This window comes from Mobula hypostoma, chromosome 4 (assembly GCF_963921235.1).
Source record: "Mobula hypostoma chromosome 4, sMobHyp1.1, whole genome shotgun sequence".
Classification (NCBI taxonomy): Eukaryota; Metazoa; Chordata; class Chondrichthyes; order Myliobatiformes; family Myliobatidae; genus Mobula; species Mobula hypostoma.
This window is the reverse complement of record NC_086100.1, coordinates 92,932,199-92,959,403: the sequence shown is the minus strand read 5'-3', so window position 1 is coordinate 92,959,403 and position 27,205 is coordinate 92,932,199. Positions and strand designations below refer to the sequence as shown.

At 45.0% G+C, this 27,205-nt stretch overlaps 1 protein-coding gene across 4 annotated transcripts in view; it reads left to right on the top strand.

Moving 5' to 3' along the window:
* The window catches only part of LOC134345461 (solute carrier organic anion transporter family member 2A1-like), a 321,454-nt gene that overhangs the window by 175,409 nt on the left and 118,840 nt on the right, over positions 1 to 27,205 (top strand). For all 4 annotated transcript variants that reach the window (XR_010017703.1, XR_010017702.1, XM_063046160.1 and 1 more), the window contains 2 exons: positions 15,835 to 15,999; positions 22,303 to 22,504. Coding sequence is in view for 2 of the 4 variants with exons in the window: in XM_063046160.1 (XP_062902230.1) it covers positions 15,835 to 15,999; positions 22,303 to 22,504 (367 nt within the window). In the remaining 2 variants the exon portion in view is untranslated. The remainder of the gene's footprint in view (positions 1 to 15,834; positions 16,000 to 22,302; positions 22,505 to 27,205) is intronic.

Here is a 27,205-nt window from a genome sequence, read left to right as displayed (position 1 = left end):
TCACTCTTACCCAAGGGGCCTCTCACGACAAGATTGCTAATTAACCCTTCCTCATTGCTCAATACCCAGTCTAGAATAGCCTGCTGTCTGGTTGGTTCCTCAACATGTTGGTTCAAAAAACCATCCCACATACTTTCCAAGAAATCCTCTTCCTCAGCACCCTTACCAATTTGGTTCACCCAATCTACATGTAGATTGAAGTCACCCGTTATAACTGCTGTTCCTTTATTACACACATTTCTAATTTCCTGTTTATTACCATCCCCAACCTCACTACTACTGTTAGGTGGCCTGTACACAACTCCCACCAGCGTTTTCTGCCCCTTAGTGTTATGCAGCTCTACCCATATCGATTCCATATCCTCCCGGCTTATGTCCTTCCTTTCTATTGTGTTAATCTCCTCTCTAACCAGCAACGCCACCCCACCTCCTTTTCTTTCATGTCTATCCCTCCTGAATATTGAATATCCCTGAATGTTGAGCTCCCATCCTTGGTCACCCTGGAGCCATGTCTCTATGATCCCAACTATATCATATTCATTAATAACAATCTGCACTTTTAATTCATCCACCTTGTTATGAATGCTCCTTGCATTGACACACAAAGCCTTCAGGCGCGCTTTTACAACTCTCCTAGCCCTTATACAATTATGTTGAAAAGTGGCCCTTTTTGATGCTTGCCCTGGATTTGTCGGCCTGCCACTTTTACTTTTCACCTTACTACTTTTTGCTTGTACCCTCATTTTACAGCCCTCTGTCTCTCTGCACTGGTTCCCATCCCCCTGTTGTGAACTAACCTCCTCTCGCCTAGCCTCTTTAATTTGATTCCCACCCCCCAACCATTCCCACCTGACATCCTGATTACTCGATAGCCTATCAACCTTGGCTTTAAATGTACTGAATGACTTGGCCTTCACAGTTGTCAGTGGTAATGAATGCCATAGATGCACCACCCTCTGGCTAAAGAAATTCCTCCTCATCTCTGTTCTAGAAGAAAGTTCCTCTATTCTGAGGCTGTGCCCTCTGGTCCTAGACTCACCCACTATAGGAAATATCCTTTCCACATCTGGTCTGTCTTGGCCTTTCAATATTCCATAGATTTCAATGATATTATGCTTATTCTTTTAAACTCCAGTGTGTACAGATCCTACACCATCAAATGCTATTCATATGTTAATTCTTTCATTCGTACAGTCCCCAGGAACCTCCTCTGGACCCTCTCCAATGCCAGCATATCTTTCTTAGATAAGGTGCCCAACACAGCTCACAATACTTCGTGTGGCCTGATCAATTCCTTATGCCAAAGGGGAAGAAGTATTCTAAAGGCAAGATGATGCACAAGAGAAGTCAGAGCAGACATAAAAGCCAAAATGAAGGCATATAATAGAGCAAAAATTAGATTAGGAAGCTTTTAAAAACCAACAGGAGGCAACGAAAAATGCCATAAACAAGGATAAAATGGAATATAAATGTAAGCCAGCCAATAATATTAAAGAGGATACCAAAAGTTTCCTCAGATATATTAAGTCTAAAAGAGAGTTGGTATCAGACTGCTAGAAAATGGTGCTGGCGAGGTAGTAATGGGGGACAAGGAAATGGTGGCTGAACTGAATAAGTATTTTACATCTGTCTTCAAAGTGGAAGACACTAGAAGAATGCCTGAGGTTCAAGAGTGTCAGGGGGCAGAAGTGTGTAAAGTTGCCATTACTAGGGAGAAGGTTCTTGGGAAACTGAATGGTTTGAAGGTAGATAAGTCGTCTGGACCAGACAGTATACACCCCAGTGTTCTGAAAGATTGTGGATAGCCGGCTGGTGGTGTAGTAGCATCAGCAGTGGACTTTGAGGCGAGTGGTTCTGGGTTCGAATCCGGACGGCTCTTTGCACACTTTCCATCCGTGCTGGGTTGAGTGTCAAACTAGTGACTCGGCCTCGTAAAAACGGACAAAATGCTAAAGAAACAGCAAGATTGCACAACAAGGCATGGAGAAGAATAATAACAACAAGATTGTGGAAGCATTAGTAATGATCTTTCTCGAATCACTAGGTTCTGGAATGGTTTCGGAAAAGTGGAAAATTGCAAATGTCACTCCACTCTTCAAGAGGGAGAGAGCCAGAAAAATGGAAATTATAGGCCACTTAGTCTGACCTCAGTGGTTGGGAAGATGTTGGAGTCCATTGTTAAGACTGTGGCCTTAATCCATTCAATCCTTCCTTATAACTCAGGTCCTCCAGTCCTGGTAACAACCTTGTAAATTTACTCTGTACTTTTTTGACCTTATTTACACCTTTCCTGTAAGTAAGTGGGCCAGCACAACGCAATGAGTCAGAGTGCAGGAATTCTGGAAGCTGGCACAGTTGGGTGTGTATCTTAACAGACATATAATACGTCTGTTAAGATACACGGGATTAATAAAGTATATCTATCTATCTAAAAGAAGCAAACCCAACACAGACCCCTGTGCAACACCACTAGTCACCAGCAGCTAACCAGAAAAGGCTCCCTTTATTCCCACTCTTTGTCTCCTGCCAATCAGCCAATCCTTTATCCATGCAAGTATCTTTCCTGTAACACCATGGGTTCTTAACTCATTAAGCAGCCTCATGTTGGGCACCTTGTCAAAGACCTTTTGAAAATCCAAGTACACAACATCCACCAATTCTCGTTTGTCTATCCTGCTTGAATTCCAGCATAATTCTTGAAGAGTGGAGTAACATTTAAGTTTTCCAGTCTTCTGGAACGATTCCAGAATCTAGTGATTATTGAAAGATTTATTTTGTGTTTATTTATTGAGATGCAGTGCAGAAGAGGCCCTTTCAGCCACGCCGCCCAGCAATCTTAGCCTAATCACTGGACAATCAATCTACAATGACCAGTGGACCTACTAACCAATACACCTTTAGACTGGGAGGAAAGCAGAGCACCCGGAGGAAACTCACATAGTCACAGGGAGAACACACAAACTCCTTATAGGCAGCAGCAGGAGTTGTTCCAGGCAGAGCCAGCAATAGACTGATTTTGCAGATGAGGATTGGCGATCATGTGGAGGACAATTGGATTCTACATCATTGACTCACCACTCATACCCCTGATCCCTGAGCATCCTTGTTTGTCCCAGCATAGCCCTTCTGTGAATTGGAAGGAAGGGAGAATTATCGCTTGGTCCAGTTGTTGTATGTTTGACCACAGACTCGCCCAAGACCAATGAATAACAAGGGGGAGACTTCAGTGCAAGGTAACCTGAAGCCTTCTGGAGACCTAGTCCTGCCCTCAAAGACAAACAGGTTGGTCCCGGCCAATGGGACTGTGTGAATCCTGACCCTGTCTAGTCGGGGAGCGCAGGAATTAGAGAGAGGGAATCTCTAGTGCAGGTGTAGAGCAAGGAAGTGCCAAGCAGTCGAGGATTCTTGCATCTAAGACTAAGGGATCCAGCAGCCATGTTCTGACTAAAAGTAAGACTCCTAAATGCAGACCCTTGGAGCCTGTTCCTGGGGTACAAGGACTATCTGTAGCACCTTGTTGCAGGATATGGACATGGATTTGGACTCTTATTTGGCCTCTGGTTCAATGAAGGAGTCTAGTGAACCTAGGGAGGAGACTCTGACGTCTTTCGACTCACTCCTGCCACCCTAAGATGCCTCAGGAGTTGTCCTTGAAGGAATGTTCTGAGGAACTTCCAACACCCAGATCAAATTTCTTTCCATTTACAAGGACTTGGAAGATGGCTTCTGCAAAGGAAAAGCCTTGACTCTTCCACCGCACTGACCCTATGACTATGCCATAGACCTACTGCCTTGTCCTCCACGGGGTCAACTATAGGTGCTCTCAGGCCCAGAGAGAAGCGCATTTGAAGAATATACAAATGAGGCTCCTGACATGGGTTTCATTCGGGCCTCCACCTCACCAGCTTCTTCCTCTTCGTACAAAAAAAAATGGGCCGTGCATTGATGATAGAGGGTTAAACCGCATAATAGCCAAGAACATTACCCACTTCCACTCATGAATACGGCTTTCAAGATTCTCCATGGGGCAAAAGTATTCACGAAGCCAGACCTGCGGAGTGAGCAGAAAACCACATTCAATACACTGACAGGGCCCTGTGACTACCTGGTTATGCCCTTCAGTCTTGCGAACGCTCCAGCAGTTTTTCAGGCCTTTAAAAATGACGTGCTCTGGGATATTCCCCAAAAGTATGCCTTTGTCTACTGAGATGATATCCGAATCTTGAAGTCCATGGAGAACCACCATGTCAGTGACATTTTAAAGAGGCTTCTTGATCATGGACTTTATGTCAAGCTGGAGAAATACAAATTTCACATGACCACCATTTAATTTTTGTTTTTTATCATCTCCTATGGCAAACTCAAGATGGACCCCACTAAGACCCAGGCAGTCAGAGATTGGCCACCACTATCCAACGTGAAACAGGTCCAACAGTTGTTGGGATTTGACAACTTCTACCAGAAGTTCATCAGGACAGCTCCGCTGATAGCTCTGACCAAGAAATCGGCAAGCTCTTTTGTCTGGACTAGCAAAGCGGAGGCTGCTTTTGCAGAGCTCAAGCAGTGGTTCACATCAGCTCCCATCTTGTTTTCACCTAACCCCGACTTTACCTTCATCGTGGAGGCAGATGCACCTCAGATATCAGAGTGGGTGCAGTGTTGTCTCATCGGTCACCTTCCGACAGTAAACTGCACCCATGTGCGTTTTTCTCTAGCAGCAGTGAGAAACTATGACATCGGGATTTGGGAGCTACTCACGGTTAAGTTGGCTTTGGAAGAATGATGTCACTGGCTTGAGAGGGACAAGAACCCGTTTATTATTTGGACAAACAAGAACTTGGTTTATGTTCAGTAGCCCAAGAGACTGAATTCCCCGCAGGCCAGGAGGTCTCTCTTCAACCACCTTAAGTTGTCCTGACCTATTGACCAAGGTCAAAAAACCAGAAGCCTGATGCCCTGTCCCATCAGTTCAACAAACCTGAACAAGAGGAGCAACCTACCATCATATTGCCCCAGGCCAAGGTGGTAGTGCCAGTTTGTTGGGGAATCATGCTCTTGTTTGCAAGGCCACAAAAGCTTGGTTTGCAGGTGAAGCAGGCTATTAAGAAAGCAAATGGAAGGATTGAACTTGGGAGCAGGGAGGTTATGCTGCAGCTGTACAGGGCAATGGTGAGCCTGCACCTACAGTTCTGCTCTCCTTATTTGAAGAAGGATATACTGGTTTTGGAGGTGGTGCAGAGGAAGTTCGCCAGGTTGATTCCAGAGATGAGGGGGTTAGACTATGAGGAGAAATTGATTCGCCTGGGACTGTACTCACTGGAATTCAGAAGAATGAGAGGAGATCTTATAGAAACATATAAAATTATGAAAGGGATAGATAAAATAGAAGTATAGAAGTAGGAACGCAAACACGAGGAATTCTGCATTTGCTGGAAATTCAAGCAACACACATCAAAGTTGCTGGTGAGCGCAGCAGGCCAGGCAGCATCTCTAGGAAGAGGTACAGTCGACGTTTCAGGCCGAGACACTTCATCAGGACTAACTGAAGGAAAAGCTAGTAAGAGATTTGAAAGTGGGAGGGGGAGGAGGAGATCCAAAATGATAGGAGAAGACAGGAGGGGGAGGGGTGGAGCCAAGAGCTGGACAGGTGATTGGCAAAAGGGATATGGGAGGATCATGGGACAGGAGGCCCAGAGAGAAGGAAAAGGGGGAGGGGGGGAAACCCAGAGGATGGGCAAGGGGATAGTCAGAGGGACAGAGGGAGAAAAAGGAGAGAGAGAGAAAGAATGTGTGTATATAAATAAATAACAGATGGGGTACGAGGGGGAGGTGGGGAATCAGCGGAAGTTAGAGAAGTCAATGTTCATGCCATCAGGTTGGAGGCTACCCAGATGGAATATAAGGTGTCATTCCTCCAACCTGAGAGTGGCTTCATCTTTACAGTAGAGGAGGCCGTGGTTAGACATATCAGAATGGGAATGGGATATGGAATTAAAATGTGTGGCCACTGGGAGATCCTGCTTTCTCTGGAGGACAGATCGTATGTGTTCAGCAAAACGATCTCCCAGTCTGCGTCGGGTTTCGCCAATATATAGAAGGCCACATCGGGGGCACCAGATGCAGTATATCACCCCAGCCGAATCACAGGTGAAGTGTCGCCTCACCTGGAAGGACTGTCTGGGGCCCTGAATGGGTAAGGAAGGAAGTGTAAGGGCATGTGTAACACTTGTTCTGCTTACAAGCATAAGTGCCAGGAGTGAGATCAGTGGAGAGGGATGGGGGGATGAATGGACAAGGGAGTCGCGTAGGGAGCGATCCCTGTGGAAAGCGGCGGGGGGGGGGGAGGGAAAGATGTGCTTAGTGGTGGGATCCCATTGGAGGTGGCGGAAGTTACGGAGAATAATATGTTGGACCCGGAGGCTAGCGGGGTTGTAGGTGAGGACCAGGGGAACCCTATTCCGAGTGGGGTGGCGGGAGGATGGAGTGAGAGCAGATGTGCGTGAAATGGGGGAGATGCATTTGAGAGCAGAGTTGATGGTAGAGGAAGGGAAGCCCCTTTCTTTAAAAAAGGAGGACATCTCCCTCATCCTGGAATGAAAAGCCTCATCCTGAGAGCAGATGCGGCGGAGACGGAGGAATTGCGAGAAGGGGATAGCATTTTTGGAAGAGACAGGGTGAGAAGAGGAATAGTCCAGATAGCTGTGAGAGTCAGTAGGCTTATAGTAGACATCAGTAGATAAGCTGTCTCCAGAGATAGAGACAGAAAGATCTAGAAAGGGGAGGGAGGTGTCGGAAATGGACCAGGTAAACTTGAGGGCAGGGTGAATGTTGGAGGCAAAGTTATTGAAGTCAACGAGCTTAGCATGCGTGCAGGAAGCAGTGCCAATGCAGTCGTCGATGTAGCAAAGGAAAAGTGGGGGACAGATACCAGGATAGGTTTGGAACATAGATTGTTCCACAAAGCCAACAAAAAGGCAGGCATAGCTAGGACCCATATGGGTGCCCATAGCTACACCTTTAGTTTGGAGGAAGTGGGAGGAGCCAAAGGAGAAATTATTAAAAGTAAGGAGTAATTCCGCTAGACAGAGCAGAGTGGTGGTAGAGGGGAACTGATTAGGTCTGGAATCCAAAAAGAAGCGGAGAGCTTTGAGACATTCTTGATGGGGGATGGAAGGGGAAGTTTCCCCACTTGTTCAATCCCTTCCTACCTATGTTCATGACACTTCTCACACTCTTAAACCTTTCGATGATTTTAAGTTCCCTGGCCCCCACCGCTTTATTTTCACCATGGACGTCCAGTCCCTATATACTTCCATCCAAAAATGCCATCCCCTTCTCGCAGTTCCTCTGTCTCCACCGCATCTGCTCTCAGGATGAGGCTTTTCATTCCAGGACGAGGGAGATGTCCTCCTTTTTTAAAGAAAGGGGCTTCCCTTCCTCTACCATCAACTCTGCTCTCAAACGCATCTCCCCCATTTCACCCACATCTGCTCTCACCCCATCCTCCCGCCACCCCACTCGAAACAAGGTTCCCCTGGTCCTCACCTACCACCCCACCAGCCTCCGGGTCCAACATATTATTCTCCGTAACTTCCGCCACCTCCAACGGGATCCCACCACTAAGCACATCTTTCCCTCCCCCCTTCTCTCTGCTTTCCACGGGGATCGCTCCCTATGTGACTCCTTTGTCCATTCGTCCCCCCCATCCCTCTCCACTGATCTCCCTCCTGGCACTTATCCTTGTAAGTGGAACAAGTGCTACACATGCCCTTACACTTCCTCCCTTACCACCATTCAGGGCCTCAGACAGTCTTTCCAGGTGAGTCGACACTTCACCTGTGAGTCGGCTGGGGTGATATACTGCGTCCGGTGCTCCCGATGTGGCCTTCTATATATTGGCGAGACCTGACGCAGACTGGGAGATCGTTTCGCTGAACACCTATGCTCTGTCCGCCAGAGAAAGCAGGATTTCCCAGTGGCCACACATTTTAATTCCACATCGCATTCCCATTCTGATATGTGTATCCATGGCCTCCTCTACTGTAAAGATGAAGCCACACTCAGGTTGGAGGAACAACACCTTATATTTCGTCTGGGTAGCCTCCAACCTGATGGCATGAACATTGACTTCTCAAACTTCTGCTAATGCCCCACCTCCCCCTCGTACCCCATCCATTATTTATTTATATACACACATTCTTTCTCTCACTCTCCTTTTTCTCCCTCTGTCCCTCTGATTATACCCCTTGCCCATCCTCTGGGTTTTTTCACCCCCTCCCCCTTTTCCTTCTCCCTGGGCCTCCTGTCCCATGATCCTCTCATATCCCTTTTGCCAATCAACTGTCCAGCTCTTGGCTCCATCTCTCCCCCTCCTGTCTTCTCCTATCATTTTGGATCTCCCCCTCCCCCTCCCACTTTCAAATCTCTTACTAGCTCTTCTTTCAGTTAGTCCTGACGAAGGGTCTCGTCCCTAAATGTCGACTGTACCTCTTCCTAGAGATGCTGCCTGGCCCGCTGCGTTCACCAGCAACTTTGATGTATAGAAGTAGGAAAGTTGTTTCCACTGGTAGATGAGACTAGAACTAGGGGACATAGCTTCAAAATTTGGGGGAGGTGAGGAGTTGAGGAGGAACTGCTTTTCCCAGAGAGTGCTGAATCTGTGGAATTCTTTGCCCATTGAAGCAGTGGAGGCTACCTCAGTAAATATACTTAAGACAAGTTTGGATAGATTTTTGCATAGTAGTGAATTAAAGATTATGGAGAAAAGGCACCTGCCTTTTGGTGGAGATGAGTCCATGGCCAGATCAGCCATGGTCTTATTGAATTGTGGAGCAGGCCTGACAGCCCAGATGGCCTATTCCTGCTTCTATTTCTTATGTTCTTATGTTCTTATGCCAAGCGCAAGGGGAGATTGCTAAAAATGGTCCTCCAGTTTGCTGTTGTCCCAAGTTCCATCCAGTCCCAGGTACTCCAATGAGGACATTAATCGAGAATGACCACTCACCGAAGTGACTCTCAAGTTCGTTAAGAGAAGGTACTGGTGGCTCAGAATGGCGAAAGAGGTTCAACATTACATGAAAGCATGCAAAGTGTGCATCTGGCACAAGGAGCCCTCATGCCCTCTACCTGTTCCGGGCAGACCATGGGCACAAATTTTCATGGACTTTGTCATGGGTCTTCCACCATCTGAGGGAAGACTGTCATTGTGGTAATTGTTGATCAGTTTTTGAAGGACTGCAAATTCATTGCCTTGGACAAGCTACCATCTGCAGCGGAGATGGCTGAAATTGTCCTGGACCTTCACGATCCACAGATCCCTGGTGGACTTTGTCACGGATCATTATCCACAGTTCACATCACATTTATAGAGGGCATTCTGTAAGCTTATTAGGACAACAGCGAGTCCTCTTTCCTCTGTGTTTCACCCGGCAGTCCAATGGCCAGAGGGTGTGTTAACTAAGATCCGGAATGAACCCGAAGATGCCTGGCCTCAGAAAGATCTGATGAGTGGTACAGCCATTTGATGTGGGCAGAGGTCGCCCACAACACCTTACAGAATGTCACTGTTTGAATGCTAGTTTGGTTATCCTCCGCCACTCTTTCTGAAATGGGAGGCAGAGGATGGGTTTCCTTTGGCTGAAGATCTCATCCAATACTGCAAGCAGAAATGGGACTAGGGCAACAGAGATTTTGCAGGCCTCTACCTGGAAGGCGGAAACCAAGGCTAATCAAAGGAGAAGACGGGCCCGCTTTACATTTTGGGTAACAGGTGTAGCTATCCACTCAGCATTTGCCTCTGAGGGTGGAATCTAGAAAGTTGGCTCCCAAGTTCATTGGACACTTTAAAGTCCTCTGGAAAGTACACTCGGTGGCTTACACCCTACTGTTCCCCAAGACCCTGAAGATCAATCCATTTTCTAATCTCGAGATTAACCCTCTGTTCACCAGCCCCTTAGCCTCACCACCATCAGGTTTATTGATGGCGATCAGGTCTTCACAGTCAGAAGAATTTTGGACTCATCAGTTGTTCAGCAGTATCTTGTGGACTGGGAAGGAAGGATTTAGACCCAGGGAGAGGTACTGGGTACCTGAAAAGGACATCTTGGATCCAGTTCTCATCCATGACTACCATCACTGTCTCCTAAGCCGCCATGGCCATCAGGAGTCAGTCGTACATGAGGGGGCGGTCTCAGTTTTGTACTGTCTCAATCCTAGCCTCGGATACTCCAGCTCTTGGGTCCTAACCAGCCTCACCTAGATCTCTTGTTAGAATGTCAATGAGTTGGTTAATAGAATTGAAGGCTTTGTTGCAAAGTTTGCAGATGATATGAAGATAGGTGGAAGGGCAGGTATTTTTGATAGGGGCAGTGGAGAGGTTACAGAAGGACATAGATAGGAGAATGGACAAAGAAGTGGCAAGAAGGGTATGGTCATTCACTTTGGTAGAAGAAATAAAAGGGTAGACTATCTTCTAAATGGAGAGAAGCTTGTCATATGAAGAATGTTTGATGGCTTTGGGCCTGTACTCACTGAAATTCAGAAGAATGAGGGTGATCTCATTGAAAGAGTGCATGTGGAAAGGATGTTTCCTATGGAGGGAGGGTCTCAGACTAGATGACACAGCCTTAGAGTATAGGGGCGTTATTTTAGAATGGAGATGAGGAAGAATTTCTTTAGCCAGAGAGTGGTAATTCTGTGGAATTCTTTGCCACAGGTGGCTGCGGAGGCTAAAACTTCATGTACATTTCAGGCAGAGGTTGGTAGATTCTTGATTAGTTAAAGCATGAAGGGTTATGGAGAGAAGGCAAGAGATTGGGGCTGAGAGGGAAAATGGATCAGCCATGATGAAATGGCAGAGCAGATTTGATGGGCCAGATGGCCTAATTCTGCTCCCATATCTTATGGTATTATAAAGCTTCAGAATCTTATCCTTGCATATTCATACCACATTGTATTCTTCACCTCTCGAAACCTTCCATCCCACCGACTCAAACTGCAAGGTAGCTGTTTGAGAAACCTGCACCAGGACTCACAAGTCCCTTTGCACTTGTGATTTTTGAATTTTCTCAGGTTTAGAAAAGTAGCCCACACCTTTATTCTTTCTACCAATATGCATGACTATATACTTTCCTACATCATATTACATCTGCCTCTTCTTCGCTTATTTTCCCAATCTGTTTAAGTCTTTCTGCAGACTTTCAGCTTTCCCAACACTACATGCACCTCCACCTATCTTCGTACTGTCTGGAAACATGGCCAGGAAGCCATCAATTCTGTCATCCAAATCACTGACATATAATCTGAAAAGAGCAGCCCCTGCAGAATACCTGCAGGCTCTTCCCCATGCACTGGTCATACCATTGTCCTCTCTGTATATTTATGTGCCTAAGAGTCTTTTAAATGCCCCCTACTATCAGTCTCAGCCACCACCCCTGGCAGTGCATTTGAGGCCCCACCATTCTCTGTGTAAAAAGTACTTGCCTCCATAATCTCTCCAGCTATTTCCTTCAGAACCAAAGGGTGCATTCCATCAGGTCCAGGAGATTTATCCACCCTCAGACTATTAAGCTTTCTGAGCACCTTCTCAGTTGTAATTTTCACTGCACATACTTCACTTCCCTGACACTTGAAAGTCCAGTATACTGCAGATGTCTTCCACTGTGAACACTGATGCAAAATAGCATTCAGTTCCTCTGCCAACTCTGTGTCTCTCATTACAATATCTCCAGTGTCATTTTGTATTGGTCCTATATCTACCCTCAACTCTCTTTTACCCTTTATATACTTAAAAAAGCCTTTAGTAGATACCTTCTTTGATATTAGTTGCCAGCTTCCTTTCATAATTCATCTTTTCCTTTTTAATAACCTTCTTAGTTTCCTTCTGCAAGTTTTTAAAAGCTTCCCAATCCTCTAGCTCTGGCTTGTATGCCATCTCGTTTGCTTTTACTTCGGCTCTGACTTGACTTGTCAGCCACATGGTGTCCTTCTTTCATTCGAAAATTTCTTCTTATTTGGATTTTATCTGTCTTGCGCTTCCCTCATTTTTCACAGAAACTCCAGCCATTGCTGCTCTGCTGTCATTCCTGCTAGTGTCTTTTTCCAGTCAACCTTGGCCATTTCCCCTCTCATGCCATTGTAATTTCCTTTATTCCACCGAAATACCGACACATTGGAATTTAGTTTCTCCCTCTCAAATTTCAAAGTGAACTTGATCATATTGTGATCACTGTTCCCTAAGGGTTCCTTAACCTTAAGCTCACATATCACCTTTGGATCATTGCACAACACCCAGTCCAGCACAACCAGTCCCCTAGTGGGCTCAACAATAAGCTGTTCTAAAAAGCCATCCCTTAGACAGATGGGATAGGTTTTGTTAAATGTATTCAGGGAAGTTTCCTTAATTAATACATAGAAGTTACAGTGAGAGAGTGCAACTGAGATACTTGATCTAATGGGGCAGGTGACAGAAGTTTGTATAGAAGAACTCTTTGCATCCAGTGATCATAATGCTATTAGTTTCAAAGAAAACCTAGAAAAGGATAGGTTGAGATTCTACTTGGAGAAAGACCAATTTTAGTGGTATCAGAAATGATCTGGCAAGCATGGAATGGGGCAGGCTGTTTTCTGGCAAAGGTGTACTTTGTATCTCGGCCTTCAGAAATGAAATTATGAGAGTACAAGGCTTGTATGTGGCTGTCAGAATAAAAGATAAAGTTACCAGGTTTAGGGAACCTTGGTTTTCAAGAGATATTGAGGCCTTCGTTAACAAAAATGGAGGTGCAGAGCAGGTATAGGTAGGTGGGAACAAATGAGAGTGTAAGAAATGCAAGAGACACTTAAAGAAATCAAGAGAACTAAAAGAAGATATGAAGTTGTTCTTGCAGAGATGGTGAAGGAGAATACTAAGAAATTCTACAGATATGTTAAGAGCAAAAGAATTGCAAGGGACAAAATTGGTCCTCTGAATGGTCAGAAAGGTAATCTGAGCCAAAAGAGATGGGGGAGATGTTAACTGAATTTTTTTGCTTTTTTTTTACTGGGGGGACAGATACAGGATCCTAAGCAACAGCGAAGTCATGAACCCTGTACAGATTACAGAGGAGGAGGTGTTTGCTGTCTTGAGGCAAATTAGGGTGAATAAATCCCCAGGGTCTGATAAGGCATTCCCTCAGACCCTGTGGGAGGCAAGTGCAGAAGTTGCAGGGCCCCAAGCAGAGATATTTAAATCACTTTTAGCGACAGGTGAGGTACCAGAGGATTGGAGGATAGCTAATATTGTTTGGCCGTTTAAGAAAGGCTCTAAAAATAATCCAGTTATTGGAAGGTATTCTAAGGGACCAGATATACAGTATGTGTCTTTGGTTAGACATGGACTGATTATGGATAGTCAGCATTAATTGTGTGTGATTAATGCTGACAAGCGTGTAGTATTGCACTTCAGTAGGACTGAACAGAGTAGGTCTTACACAGTGAATGATGGGGCACTGAACAAGTGGAACAAGTGGATCTGGGAATACAGGTCCATAATTCATTGAAAGTGGCAGCACAGGTAGAGAGGATTGAAAAGAAATCTTTTGGCACTTTGGCCTTCATAAATGAAAGTGTTGAATACAGGAGAAGGGATGTTATGTTGAAATTGTATAAGATGTTGGTGGGGCCTAATCTGGAGTATTGTGTAGTTTTCAATCTTTTTATTTATTTGGATACAGTGCAAAACAGGCCCTTCCGGTCTCTCAAGCCGCACTGCCAATTTAATCCTAGCCTAATCACAGGACAATTTACAACTGCTACGTCTTTGGACTGTGGGAGGAAACTGGGGCACCTGGAGGAAACAGCGCAGTCACAAGGAGATTGTACAAACTCTTTAAAGACAGTGGCGAGAATTAAACCTGGGTCACTGGTACTGTAAAGTGTTGTGCTAAGCACTACACTATCGTGCTGCCCCAGCCTACCTACAGGAAGGATGTGAATAAGGTTGAAAGAATACTGAAACATTTTCAAGGATGTTGCCGGGACTGGAGGACCTGAGTTATATGGAAGGATTAAATGGATTGAGAGCTTGTCCCCTCAAAATTAACCAATAAGTACCAGGACTTTGGCCTTAATAACTCCTTGTGCAATTGTATCATGAATTTCCTGACTTTTAGACCCCAGTCAGTTTGGATTGGCAACAACATCACTTTCACGATCTCAATCAGCACAGGTAAATCACAAGCCTGTGTGCTTTGCCCCCTTCTTTACTCACTTTACACTTATGATTGCATGGCTAAGCACAGCTCCAATGCCATATTCAAGTTTGTTGATGACACCACTATCATAGGTCAGATCAAAGGTGGTCATGAACCAGTATATGGGAGGGAGACGGAAAACCTGGCTGAGTAGTGTCATAACAACAGCCTCTCACTCAATGTCAGCAAGACCAAAGAACTGGTTATAGACTTCAGGAGAAAGAAACTGGAGGTCCAAGTCCAGCACTCATTGGAAGATCAGATGTGAAGAGGGTTAGAAAATTTAAGTTTCAGGGTGTTATTATTTCATGGGACCTGTCCTGGGCTCAGCATATGAAGAAAGCATGGCAGCACCTCTACTTCCATAGGAGTTTGTGGACATTTGGCATGATATCTAAAACTCTGCCAAACTCCTATAGATCTGTAATGGAGAGTATGTTGACTGGCTACATCACAGCCTGGTATGGAAGCACCAATGCCTTTGAATGAAAATCCTACAAACATAGTGGATATAGCCCAGACCATCATGGGGAAAGCTCTCCCAACCATTGTGCACATTTGCATGAAATGCTGTTGCAGGAAGGCAGCATCCATTATCAGGGAGCCCTGGTTATTCAGGCCATTCTCTGTGCTCGCTGCTGCCATCAGGAGGAAGGTACAAGAGCCTCAGGACTTGCACCACCAGGTTTAGTCCCTTAACCACCAGGCTCTTGAACAAAGGCAACAACTTCACTCAACTTCACTTGCTCCATCATTGAACTGTTCCCACAACCAATAGACTCACTTACAGGACTCCTCATCTCATGTTCTTGATATGTATAGCTTATTTCTTTATCGTTATTATTTCTTTTTACACCCAAGTTCATTGATTCTGTTATAGTTACTATTCTACAGATTTGTTGAGCATGCTTACAGAAAATGAATCTCAGGGTTGTATATGGTGACATATATGTACTATAATAATAAAATTTACTTTGGATAGTTACTATTCCACAGATTTGAGTATGCCCACAAGAAAATGAATCTCAGGGATATATATGGTGATATATATGTACTTTAATAATGAAATTTACTTTTGAGGGAAGATTTGATAGAGGGGTACGGTCAATACAAGCAGGCTTTTTCCACTGAGGCTGGGTGGTAGTTCAAATAGAGGTCATGGGTTAAGGGTGAAAAATGAAAAGTTAAAGAGGAACTTAGAGGGTCGTGAGAGTGTGGAACGAGCTGCCAGCACAAGTGGTATATGTGAGCTCGATTTCAATATTTAAGAGAGTTTGGATAGGTACATGGATGGGAGGGGTACGGAGGGCTGTGGTCCCAGTGCAGGTCATTGGGAGTAGGCAGTTTAAATGGTTTGGCACAGACTAGGTGGGCTGAGGGGCCTGTTTCTGTGCTTTGCTTTTCTATGACTGACTCCAAACCTAGGCTCTGATCTTTGAATACTCTGTGTAGTGAATATGTCACAGTTCTGTGCAATCTCAGCTTACTTCATGTTTCGTGTAATTTTATCTCTAGTTTTCTACTGTCTAATCTATTTTTATTTGCTGTGCTCTGAAATGTGTTTGTTTTGCACTTTTGAAGTTTGGTTCTAACTTCTGTCTTACAGTTTTTCCAAAAATGCTTCTGAAGATGCTGTTGAATCCGTTGTTCATCCTTGTTGTTCTGGCTGAGTGTTGCTTTTCATCAGTGATTGCGGGCCTTTCCACATACTTCAATAAATTTCTGGTGTCCCAGTACTCCACCACAACTTCCAGTGCCAATTTGCTTATTGGTGAGTGACAGCTCAGCATATTGTTTCATAGCAAGTTGAAGGTAATGGCATTGGGGAGAGAATATGAACATGATTATGAGTTATGTGATATGCTGAAATCACATTGCATGGCAGAGTAAACTCAAAAGGATGAATTTTAAACTTTTTAAGGTTGGTTCATGCTGAACATGATTCCATCTGTTAGTCCCTTTTGGTCCATATCCCTCTAAACCTTTCCTATCCTTGTCCCTGTCCAAGTATCTTTCCATAGAACCATAGAACATTATAGCACAGAAACAGGCCTTTTGGTCCTTCTTGGCTGTGCTGAACCATTTTCCTGCCTAATCCCACTGACCTGCACCTGGACCATATCCCTCCATATACCTCTCATTCATGTACCTGTCCAAGTTTTCCTTAAATGTTAAAAGTGAGCCTGCAATTCCTCGAAGACATGATGTCACGCTAATCCCAGCCGGATCCTGTCTTGTCCGCAGGATTCACGACAACGGAAATAAAACGATTTAAAGGCACTGACTTTTCCCTCTGGATACTAGATCCTGCACAGCCTTTTCTGTCACTTTTAGCATTTTTCTCATGCAGATCACTCTTTCTCCAACGAATTCAATAATGGTCGATTCTCTCCAAAACCATTGAATGACTCCCTCAGGTTCCTGTTTTCACTCTCCAATATTACTGAAAAGATACATCAACAAACCTGGCAGAAATTGGTTAAACTGCCGGTCCAGCACTTTTGTACCTTACAATAGAACGTAAAACTCCGTTTTAAATCGAAACTGCATCATAAAGCAAATACGCAGCAGAGCCGAGTCTCTGGCTAACGTTCTAACTGGAAAACTAACTGCGTCACCCCAGGGGTCTCCTTTTATACCCGTGGTGAACCTGTCACCACGTGACCTCACATCGGTGGGAAAACTACATCATGTGACCTCCACAAGACCATTACATCATCCTCATAAGACAGTCACAAGATATCCATGAGGTATGTAACACACCACTGTCTGTGCCACCTGCTGCGCCGGCAGCTTGTTGTGTGTACTTAGAAAACAATAGGCGGCAGTTAACCACGCGCCGTGCATAAGCACCTACCACCCTGCCCTGAAGACCACCAGGGCCCCATTTACATCGTCAGACACAGTATAAACACACAGAGTACTCAGGTAAGTAACAACTGTTGCAAGGCTGAGACTGTTTGCTGCTCTGGTTCAAAATGCTTTCCAAGAAAAGAAAAGTTGATATCGAAGGTCGGATATTCAACGATAATTGGAAAGATTGTTTTTCCTTCTGTGAGGTCAACGGCAAACCTGTGTGTCTGATATGCTCGCAAAAAGTGGCTGTGTCAAAAGAGTACAATATCAAATGACCCTATGAGATGTCACACGGAAAAAAAATATGACAAGTACGCAGGACGATTCAGAACGCAAAAGGTAAACGAACTTGAAGCAGCTCTGAGAAAACAGCAATCAGTGTTCACCAGAAATCGAGAGAAGTCAAGGCCAGCTATATTATTGCCAACAAAATAGCTGCTGCGTCGAAGCCATACTCAGAGGGGGAATTCATCATGGCATGCATGCTGATGGCAGCTGAGCTGGTGTGCCCTGAGAAGAGACAGGCTTTTGGTAATATCAGCTTGTCAAGAAATACTGTGGCAGAGAGAATTGGAGACCTTGCAGGAGATCTGAACAGTCAACTAAAAGACAAAGTGAAGTCATTTAGTGCCTTCTCTATTGCAATTGATGAGAGCACCGACGTGACTGATGTAGCTCAATTGGGAATATTTATTCGTGGTGTTGATGTATCTTTGACAGTCACCAAGGAGTTTGTGGAGATGGTGCCCATGACAAACACCACAACGACGAACGATGTTTCCTCCAGCCTTGTCGAGGCCTTGGACAGACTGGGGGTTGACTGGAGTCACGCTGTCAGTGTAGCAACAAATGGCGTGCCGTCCATGGTCGGAGAAAAGGCAGGTGTTGTTGGGAAACTCAGTGAGAAAGTTCAGACAGAGAATCCAGAGCAGGAATTCTGAAATTTTCATTGTATTATACACCAAGAGGCATTATGTAGCAGGAGCCTGAAAATGGACAATGCCATGGATGTAGTAATCAAAACGGTTAATTTTATTAGAGCCAACGGACTCAACCATCGGCAATTTGACACTTTTTTGTCTGAAAGTAATATTGGACACGGCCTACCCTACCACACTGAAGTCCGCTGGTTGAGCAGAGGGGTTGTGCTCAAACGTTTTTTTCCAATTACGTGAGGAAACTGGACCATTCATGGACAAGAAAGGGAAGCCAGTGGCAGAGTTGGATGACCCAGACTGGCTTCATGATCTTGCATTTTTGGTGGATATAATAGAGCACTTAAATGTGCTTAATGTTAACATGCAAGGCCGCAACAAACTTGTTACGGAATACTACGACAGCATTTATGCTTTTCAAATTAAATTAGGCCTGTGGGAGATGCAACTATCCTGGAGCAACCCAGTTCATTTCTCCTCTTTGCAGTCTGTGCGTTTCGCTCATGGGAATAATGACAATATGGACAGGTACAAGGAAAAATATCACGGCTGAGAAGTGAGTTTCAGAATTGTTTCCAAGTTCTTCACTCAGCTCGAGAAGGAATTTCCACTATTTTGCTCGCCGTTTGCCGTCAACGCAGCATCAGATGTGCCGGAGGAACTCCAAATGAAACTAATTGAAATTCAGTGTAACTCAGCTTTGAAATATAAATTTGAGACTGTGGGTCTAGACTCATTCTATCACTACCTGGGACCAATGTACCCTAAGATGACAGACTTTGCCTCAAAGATCCTTTGCATGTTCGGGAGAAAATATCTCTGTGAGCAGGCGTTCTCCATAATGAACATTAACAAATCCAAACTGCGCTTGCAGCTGACACACAGACATCTATATGACATTATGAAAATCACAATTGCCCAGAAACTGGTCCCTGATATTGACAGTCTGGTTAAAGCCAAGAGATGTCAGGTGTCTGGAAGCAGCAAGTGAAAAATGAGTGACACTGTTCAATTCCCTGCGACATGTAAGCAAAATGAATTATGAAATATTGAGCATCATAATATCGTGATTCATTCATTTTCTGACTATTCTATTATTGTAAATGTGATCACTTCAATAAAAATTAGAGGCTACCTGTGTTCATTGTCTGAGTTTGATTGCTGGAAGCAGGCTAATAAAAATTAGGTGCAGTTGTGTAGCCTACATTTACAATTTGTTTCGTTAGGTCTACATTTGTGTCTGCTAATGTTCGATTTCAAATGGTTTATTAATGGAAAGGGTGTGGCTCCAAAACAATCTTAGCCAAAATAGCATCGTTTTTTCTCTCTCGCATCGCAAATTTCTTGTAGCCTATGACTGTAAGTTAATACCAATCATAAAATTAGTGCTTGCTAGGCAATCTTCTTCATAAGAAACGAAATTCGTAAAGTGAAACACTTTGTAGTTATAGCAGAGACTGAGACACATGAAAGCAGGTTGAAAAAACGAAGGCAACAAAAGCTGTGGGAGCACAGGCGCGTGTGCACAACTGAGCCGGCCCGCATGAAGTCGCATTTTGCCCAATCCGGCCATGACCTAAAATGAGTTTGACACCCCCGCCTTAGAGCAAAGGTGATCGGGATTTGATGAACATGAGATAAATTGGAAATGTGGAATTCCCATCCTGAGTATTCACTCTTCCACCACTGGTACAAATGGTGCAACTACTTCTACTTCAAACCTCTTGATCTACACCCCCAGCAAAGACAGGATTTCATTCTGTGATGAGAATACACATAGATTAAGATGTTAGCTGTCCTGTGCTGGCACCAGTGGGATCAGCAGTTGGTCTGCCACCTGTCTTCAGGAGAGAGAGATAAGGAAAACAATGGAGCAGCATTTGGAGATGTTAATGAAGGAAGGAGAGCTGTCAAGATCGGCTCCCCCTTTGAACCCTGAACTGTTTGAAGTGATGGACAGGCGATACTCCAGCAGAGGGATAAAAAGGGACAGGGTCGCTAAGGCAAGACACACACGACATCCCGAGGTAACGAGACCCTGGAAGTGGTGCGTCTCTCACAAGTCGGTGGGAAGTTTCAGGACGGCTGATCGCGGGATCAAGCCATAGACGCTCAGGTTGGAAAGGCACGATCGGCGGGAACCTGGTTCCACCCTTGCCTGGGTGCCGGGTTCATCGCAGAGAAACGATCGTATCTGGAAATGGAGGGGTCACGGTCGGTGACCTCAGATGACATCACAGAGGGCTCGCCCGAAAGCTGACTGCGAAGGTCTGTGTGGAAGCCGTTTTGAATATTCATTCATTTTGCTCTCTCTCTCCTTCTCCCCACTGTCTGCGAACTGAACTGAACTAAATTGAACTGAACTTTGCGTCACTTTGAAACTGGTCATTTACCCCGAGACAACGATAGAGCTTGATTGATCCTGTTATCTTAATTCTGTGCACATGTGTGTTTATCATTGCTGAACTGTTGCATTTATTATCCTTTTGATTAGAGTACTGTGTTGCTTGTTTCTTTAATAAAACTTTCTTAGTTCTAGTAATCCAGACTCCAACTGAGTGATCCATTTCTGCTGGTTTGGCAACACAGTTACGGGGTACGTAACAATTCTCATGAAGACAATAGGAACTGCACCTTCTTGTTCATGTCACATACCGTCCTTAATTGGAAGTTTTTTGAGAACCTTTGTCATTGGGTTGAATCCTAGAATTCAAGGAGGAGGGACTCAGGGAAGGAGGGCAAGGGTTTTGAAGCAGAAAAGGGAGGTGTGTGTGTGTGCACATTATAAAGTCCTCATTATTCATGAATACTCTGGTATTCAGTTGTTTTGGACCTCCTTGCCATTAGACCATGACCGCAGTCAGTTGACTATATATGGCAACTGATGTACAATAGCCATTCCACCTCAAAAGAATTCACAAATAGTTACTTCCCAATCCTCAGATGTGGAGTGGAAGCAGTCTTCCTCAACATCAATGGAATGCCCCAGGAGGAAGACAGTGACTTGCATTGGAGTTTGGACTAATGAGCAGTGCCCCACTTTATCTTCCAGTCAGTACTTAGATCATTTTTATGTGTTTTTCCTGTTGGTGTCTTCAGATCTAATAGTACTTACATTTAACCAGCTGTTTGGATAATGACTAATTGTAAAACTTTCATTGAATCACCTGTACAGTTCTGAAGCAGCCCTTTTGGCTCACCCATTCCGACTGTGATGCCTATATATGCTAAATTCATTTGCCAATATTAGGCACGTATCAGTCTCCTCCTCTTCAATCCAATTACCTGTCCAAGTGCCCTTTTCAAAGACTTAATGGTGTCTATCTCTACTGTTTCAGCTTGGTTTAGATATTCACCATCCGGTATGTGGAAAAACTTACCCCTCAGTTCACCTCTAAATTTCTCCCTTCTTATCTGAAACTTCTGACCTCTAGTTCTAGACTCCTCTGCCTGGGAAAATAACTATCTACCTGATCTTTCTCATTAAAAGTTCATAAACTTCCAGATTGTCTTCCCTCAGCCTTCTAGCTGCAGTTAGAATAAACCAAGCTTGTCCAATCTCTCCTCATAACTACAGTCCTCCAGTTCACACAGCTTCCTGCTGAATCTATTCTGCACTTGATTACTATCACATCCTTCTTGTAGTATGATTACCATCTGGCTAATCAATGTGTTGTACAGTTGTATCTTAAAGCCCCAGCTCTTATAGTTAAATGTCTTTGAAGATAGGCATTTCAATACCTTTTTCACTACCCATTTTTAAGGAAGCTTAAGCCCCAAGGTCTTGCTCTGCATTAATGTGTCTAATGTGCCTGTTGTTTTCTTTAAATGTTACCAGATTTTGATATCTCAAAGTGTATTACCTTATACTGGATTAAATTCCATCTGCCACTGATCTTCCTAGCTTTCCATATGATTTGTGTGCAACTATGTTTTTACTCTTCTCTCCTATATATACTCTACCAATTTTCATGTCATCTGCAAGCTCACTAATCATTCTCCATTGTGTCATTTATATATGAGAAACAACAAAGGTCCCAGCATCAATCCCTGTTGTACATGACTTGTTACAGACTTACAGTCAGAAAAAGCACCCATCTACCATTACCCCCTGCCTCCTATCTCCCAACCAAGATTGGCTACAATTTGCTATCATGCTTCAGATCCCTTGTGGCTTAATCTTTGCACTAGCCTACCATGTGCAACCATGTGAAATCTATGTAAATCAACCTGTGATGGGCTATGGCCATATAGACTGATGGTTCTTTCTTCCATGCCCTTAGGGTCTATAACCCTGCCAGCTGTTGCGATTGGGATGCTGTTGGGTGGAGTCTATATGAAGCATTCTAAATTACCCTTGGTGAAGATCCCCTGGTGCTCTGGATGTGTCCTGATTATTAGCATTATTTTGACTGTTCCTCTATTTTTCTTGGGATGTTCAACTCAGAAGATTGCTGGAATCAACTACATCAAGAATGCAAACAGGTAATTCTGTATTTGGAAACGGAACAGATAGGAGAGGAGCAGAACTTTGACACAGTTACAAGATGCTGATTTTATTTTGCACCAATATACGGTTCAAGCTCAGATAAGTCCCTGTGCTTTATCCAATAATAATCTTATACACATCTGTCAACACTGTCCTTCCAAAAACTTAGAGCCAGAAAAGCCTGCCCCTCACTGGTTCAAAGCACACAGGACAGCAAGAAGAAGGAGGATTTAAACTAGTTTAGAAGAAGGATGGGAACCAGGCCAGCACATCATAAAGTGGAAGGACTGAGAGTAAGGTAACAGGTTGTGACCAGAAAATCTGCAAGCTGAAGCAGGATCAAGGTAATAGACAACAGGGGATGCATAGGTTAACATGGAAAAGTACGGCACAGGAACAGGTCTTTCAGCCCATGATATTGTGCTGAACTAATTAACACATAGTAAAACTGATCCCTTCTGACTATAAAATGTCTATCTCCTTTCATTTCCTGTATATACATGTACTTCGGAGCCTCTTAAATGCCTCAAGCATATTTGCCTTCACTACCAACACAATCCACACATTCTAGACACCCATCATTCTGTGTAAAAAAGGAAATAAACTTGCCCCACTCATCTCCTTTCGATGAGTGTCCCCCACCCCCTGCCCCTATCATAAATGCGTGCAATTGTACTATTGGACATTTTGACCCTGGAAAAAGATATCGGCTGTCTACTTTATCTATGGCTCTCATAATCTTATAAACTTAGATTAGGTTGACCCGCAGTCTCTGCCACCCCAAAGAAAGCAATCTAAGTTTGTCCAAACTCTCCTTATAGGACATGCCCGCAAATCCAGGCAGGATCCTGGTAAACATCTTCCACACTCTCTCCAAAGCCTCCACATCTTTCCTGTAATAGGGTAATAGGGTAACCAGAACTGAATGCAGTAATTCAGATACATTCCAACTAGAGCTTTATAAAGCTGCAACATAACATCTGATTCTTGTATCTGTCTGATACCTATTCTGGTATCTGTCCCCCACTTTTCCTTCGCCCTATTCTGGTATCTGTCCCCCACTTTTCCTTCGCTACATCGACGACTGCATTGGCGCTGCTTCCTGCACGCATGCAGAACTCGTTGACTTCATTAACTTTGCCTCCAACTTTCACCCTGCCCTCAAGTTTACCTGGTCCATTTCCGACACCTCCCTCCCCTTTCTAGATCTTTCTGTCTCTGTCTCTGGAGACAGCTTATCCACGGATGTCGACTATAAGCCTACTGACTCTCACAGCTATCTGGACTATTCCTCTTCTCACCCTGCCTCTTGCAAAAACGCCATCCCCTTCTCGCAATTCATCCGTCTCCGCCGCATCTGCTCTCAGGATGAGGCTTTTCATTCTAGGACGAGGGAGATGTCTTCCTTTTTTAAAGAAAGGGGCTTCCCTTCCTCCACTATCAACTCTGCTTTTAAACACATCTCCCCCATTTCACATACATCTGCTCTCACTCCATCCTCCCGCCACCCCACTAGGAATAGGGTTCCCCTGGTCCTCACCTACCACCCCACCAGCCTCCGGGTCCAACATATTATTCTCCGTAACTTCCGCCACCTCCAACGGGATCCCACCACTAAGCACATCTTTCCCTCCCCCCCTCTCTCTGCATTCCGCAGGGATCGCTCCCGACGCAACTCCCTTGTCCATTCGTCCCCCCCATCCCTCCCCACTGATCTCCCTCCTGGCATTTATCCGTGTAAGCGGAACAAGTGCTACACATGCCCTTACACTTCCTCCCTTACCACCATTCAGGGCCCCAAACAGTCCTTCCAGGTGAGGCATCACTTCACCTGTGAGTCGACTGGGGTGATATACTGCGTCCGGTGCTCCCGATGTGGCCTTTTATATATTGGTGAGACCCGACGCAGACTGGGAGACCACTTTGCTGAACATCTACGCTCTGTCCGCCAGAGAAAGCAGGATCTCCCAGTGGCCACACATTTTAATTCCACATCCCATTTCCATTCTGATATGTGTATCCACGGCCTCCTCTACTGTAAAGATGAAGCCACACTCAGGTTGGAGGAACAACACCTTATATTCCGTCTGGGTAGCCTCCAACCTGATGGCATGAACATCGACTTCTCTAACTTCCGCTAAGGCCCCACCTCCCCCTTGTACCCCATCTGTTACTTATTTTTATGCACACATTCTTTCTCTCACTCTCCTTTTTCTCCCTCTGTCCCTCTGAATATACCTCTTGCCCATCCTCTGGGTCCCTCCCCCACCTCGTCTTTCTTCCCAGACCTCCTGTCCCATGATCCTCTCGTATCCCCTTTTGCCTATCACCTGTCCAGCTCTTGGCTCTATCCCTCCCCCTCCTGTCTTCTCCTATCATTTTGCATCTCCCCCTCCCCCTCCCACTTTCAAATCCCTTACTCACTCTTCCTTCAGTTAGTCCTGACGAAGGGTCTCGGCCTGAAACGTCGACTGCACCTCTTCCTACAGATGCTGCCTGGCCTGCTGCGTTCACCAGCAACTTTGATGTGTGTTATCTGATTCTTGAATTCAGTGACTCAACCAATGAAGATAAGCATGTATTTTACTTTCTTTACCACCCTATCAAACTGTGTGACCACTTTCAGCGACCTATGAACTTGGCCACGAAGATCCCTCAGCTATTAACAGTATACTGTCACTTTCCATTTCATCTCCAAAGTGCAAAACTCCCATTTCACTTGATTAAACTTCATCTGCTATTTCTCCACGCATACTTGCAACTGATCTATATCCCTCTGTATCCTTTGGCAAACTTCTACACTTCACCAATCTCTGGGTCATCTACAAACTTAATAACACACCCATCCTTGTGCGGTTTCATCCAAATCATTTAACTATATCACAACAGGAGAAGTTCAAGCATGGATCCTTGTGAAACCACGAGTCATAGAAATCCAGCAGGAATATGTCCTGGAGACAGCTTATCTACTAATGTCTACTATAAGCCTACGGGCTCTCACAGCTACCTGGATTATTCCTCTTCCCACCCTGTCTCTTGCCAAAATGCCATCCCCTTCTCGCAATTCCTTCGTCTCTGCCACATCTGCTCTCAGGATGAGGCTTTTCATTCCAGGACGAAGGAGATGCCCTCCTTTTTTAAAGAAAGGGGCTTCCCTTCCTCCACCATCAACTCTGCTCTCAAACACATCTCTCCCATTTCACCCACATCTGCTCTCACCCCATCCTCCCGCCACCCCACTAGGAATAGGGTTCCCCTTGTCCTCACCTACCACCCCACCAGCCTCCGGGTCCAACATATAATTCTCCGTAACTTCCGCCACCTCCAAGGGGATCCCACCACTAAGCACATCTTTCCCTCCCCCCGCCCCCCGCTTTCCGCAGCAATTGCTCCCTACGTGACTCCCTTGTCCATTCGTCCCCCCCATCCCTTCCCACCGATCTCCCTCCTGGCACTTATCCTTGTAAGCGGAACAAGTGCTACACATGCCCTTACACTTCCTCCCTTACCACCATTCAGGGCCCCAGACAGTCCTTCCAAGTGAGGCGACACTTCACCTGTGAGTCGGCTGGAGTGATAAATTGCATCCGGTACTCCCAATGCGGCCTTCTAAATACTGGCAAGACCCGACGCAGGCTGGGAGACCGTTTCGCTGAACACCTATGCTCTGTCCGCCAGAGAAAGCAGGATCTCCCAGTGGCCACACATTTTAATTCCTCATCCCATTCCCATTCTGATACGTCTTTCCACGGCCTCCTCTACTGTCAAGATGAAGCCACACTCAGGTTGAAGGAACAACACCTTATATTCCATCTGGGTAGCCTCCAACCTGACAGCATGAACATTGACTTCTCTAACTTCCGTTAATGCCCCACCTCCCCTTCGTACCGCATCTGTTATTTATTTATTATTATTAATTATAATTTTTTCTCTCTCTCTCTCCTTTTTCTCCCCCTGTCCCTCTCACTATACTCCTTGCCCATTAACGGAATTAGGGAAGTCAATGTTCATGCCATCAGGTTGGAGGCTACCCAGATGGAATATAAATGCCCCTCCTCCGCTTACCCCATCCCTTATTTATTTACTTATCTTTATTTTTTTCCCTTTTCTTTCTCTTTTTTTTCTCCCTATAGCTTCGTCTGGTGCTCCCCTCCCCTTTTCTTTTGCCCTGGGCCTCCCGTCCCATGATCCTCTCCCTTCTCCAGCCTGGTATCCCTTTTGCCAATCAACTTTGCAGCTCTTAGCTCCATGCCCCCCAACTCTTGTCTTCTCCCCCCCACCGCTTTCAAATCTCTTACTATCTCTTCTTTCAGTTAGTCCTGACGAAAGGTCTTGGCCCAAAACGTCGACGTACCTCTTCCTATAGATGCTGCCTGGCCTGCTGCATTCCACCAGCATTTTGTGTGTGTTTCTTGAATTTCCAGCATCTTCAGATTTCCTCGTGTTTGCGTTTTTAAATGTCTATCCTGTATGGTAGTGGTCAACTGAACAGTGCACCCAAGTGGACAGGTGTGGGGGCAGCTTCCCTCTCTGTGCCCTCCTGGTTAGCTGATGTGGAGGGCAGAGAACTGTGATCTCCCTCTTGTCATAATGAAGCATCCATTGGTTCATCTGCAGGAACGCTGACATCATTAGCTGAGGATGTTTCTGAAGGTTGCCTGAGTCCCCTGTCAGTTTGCTGGCATATATGATATAAA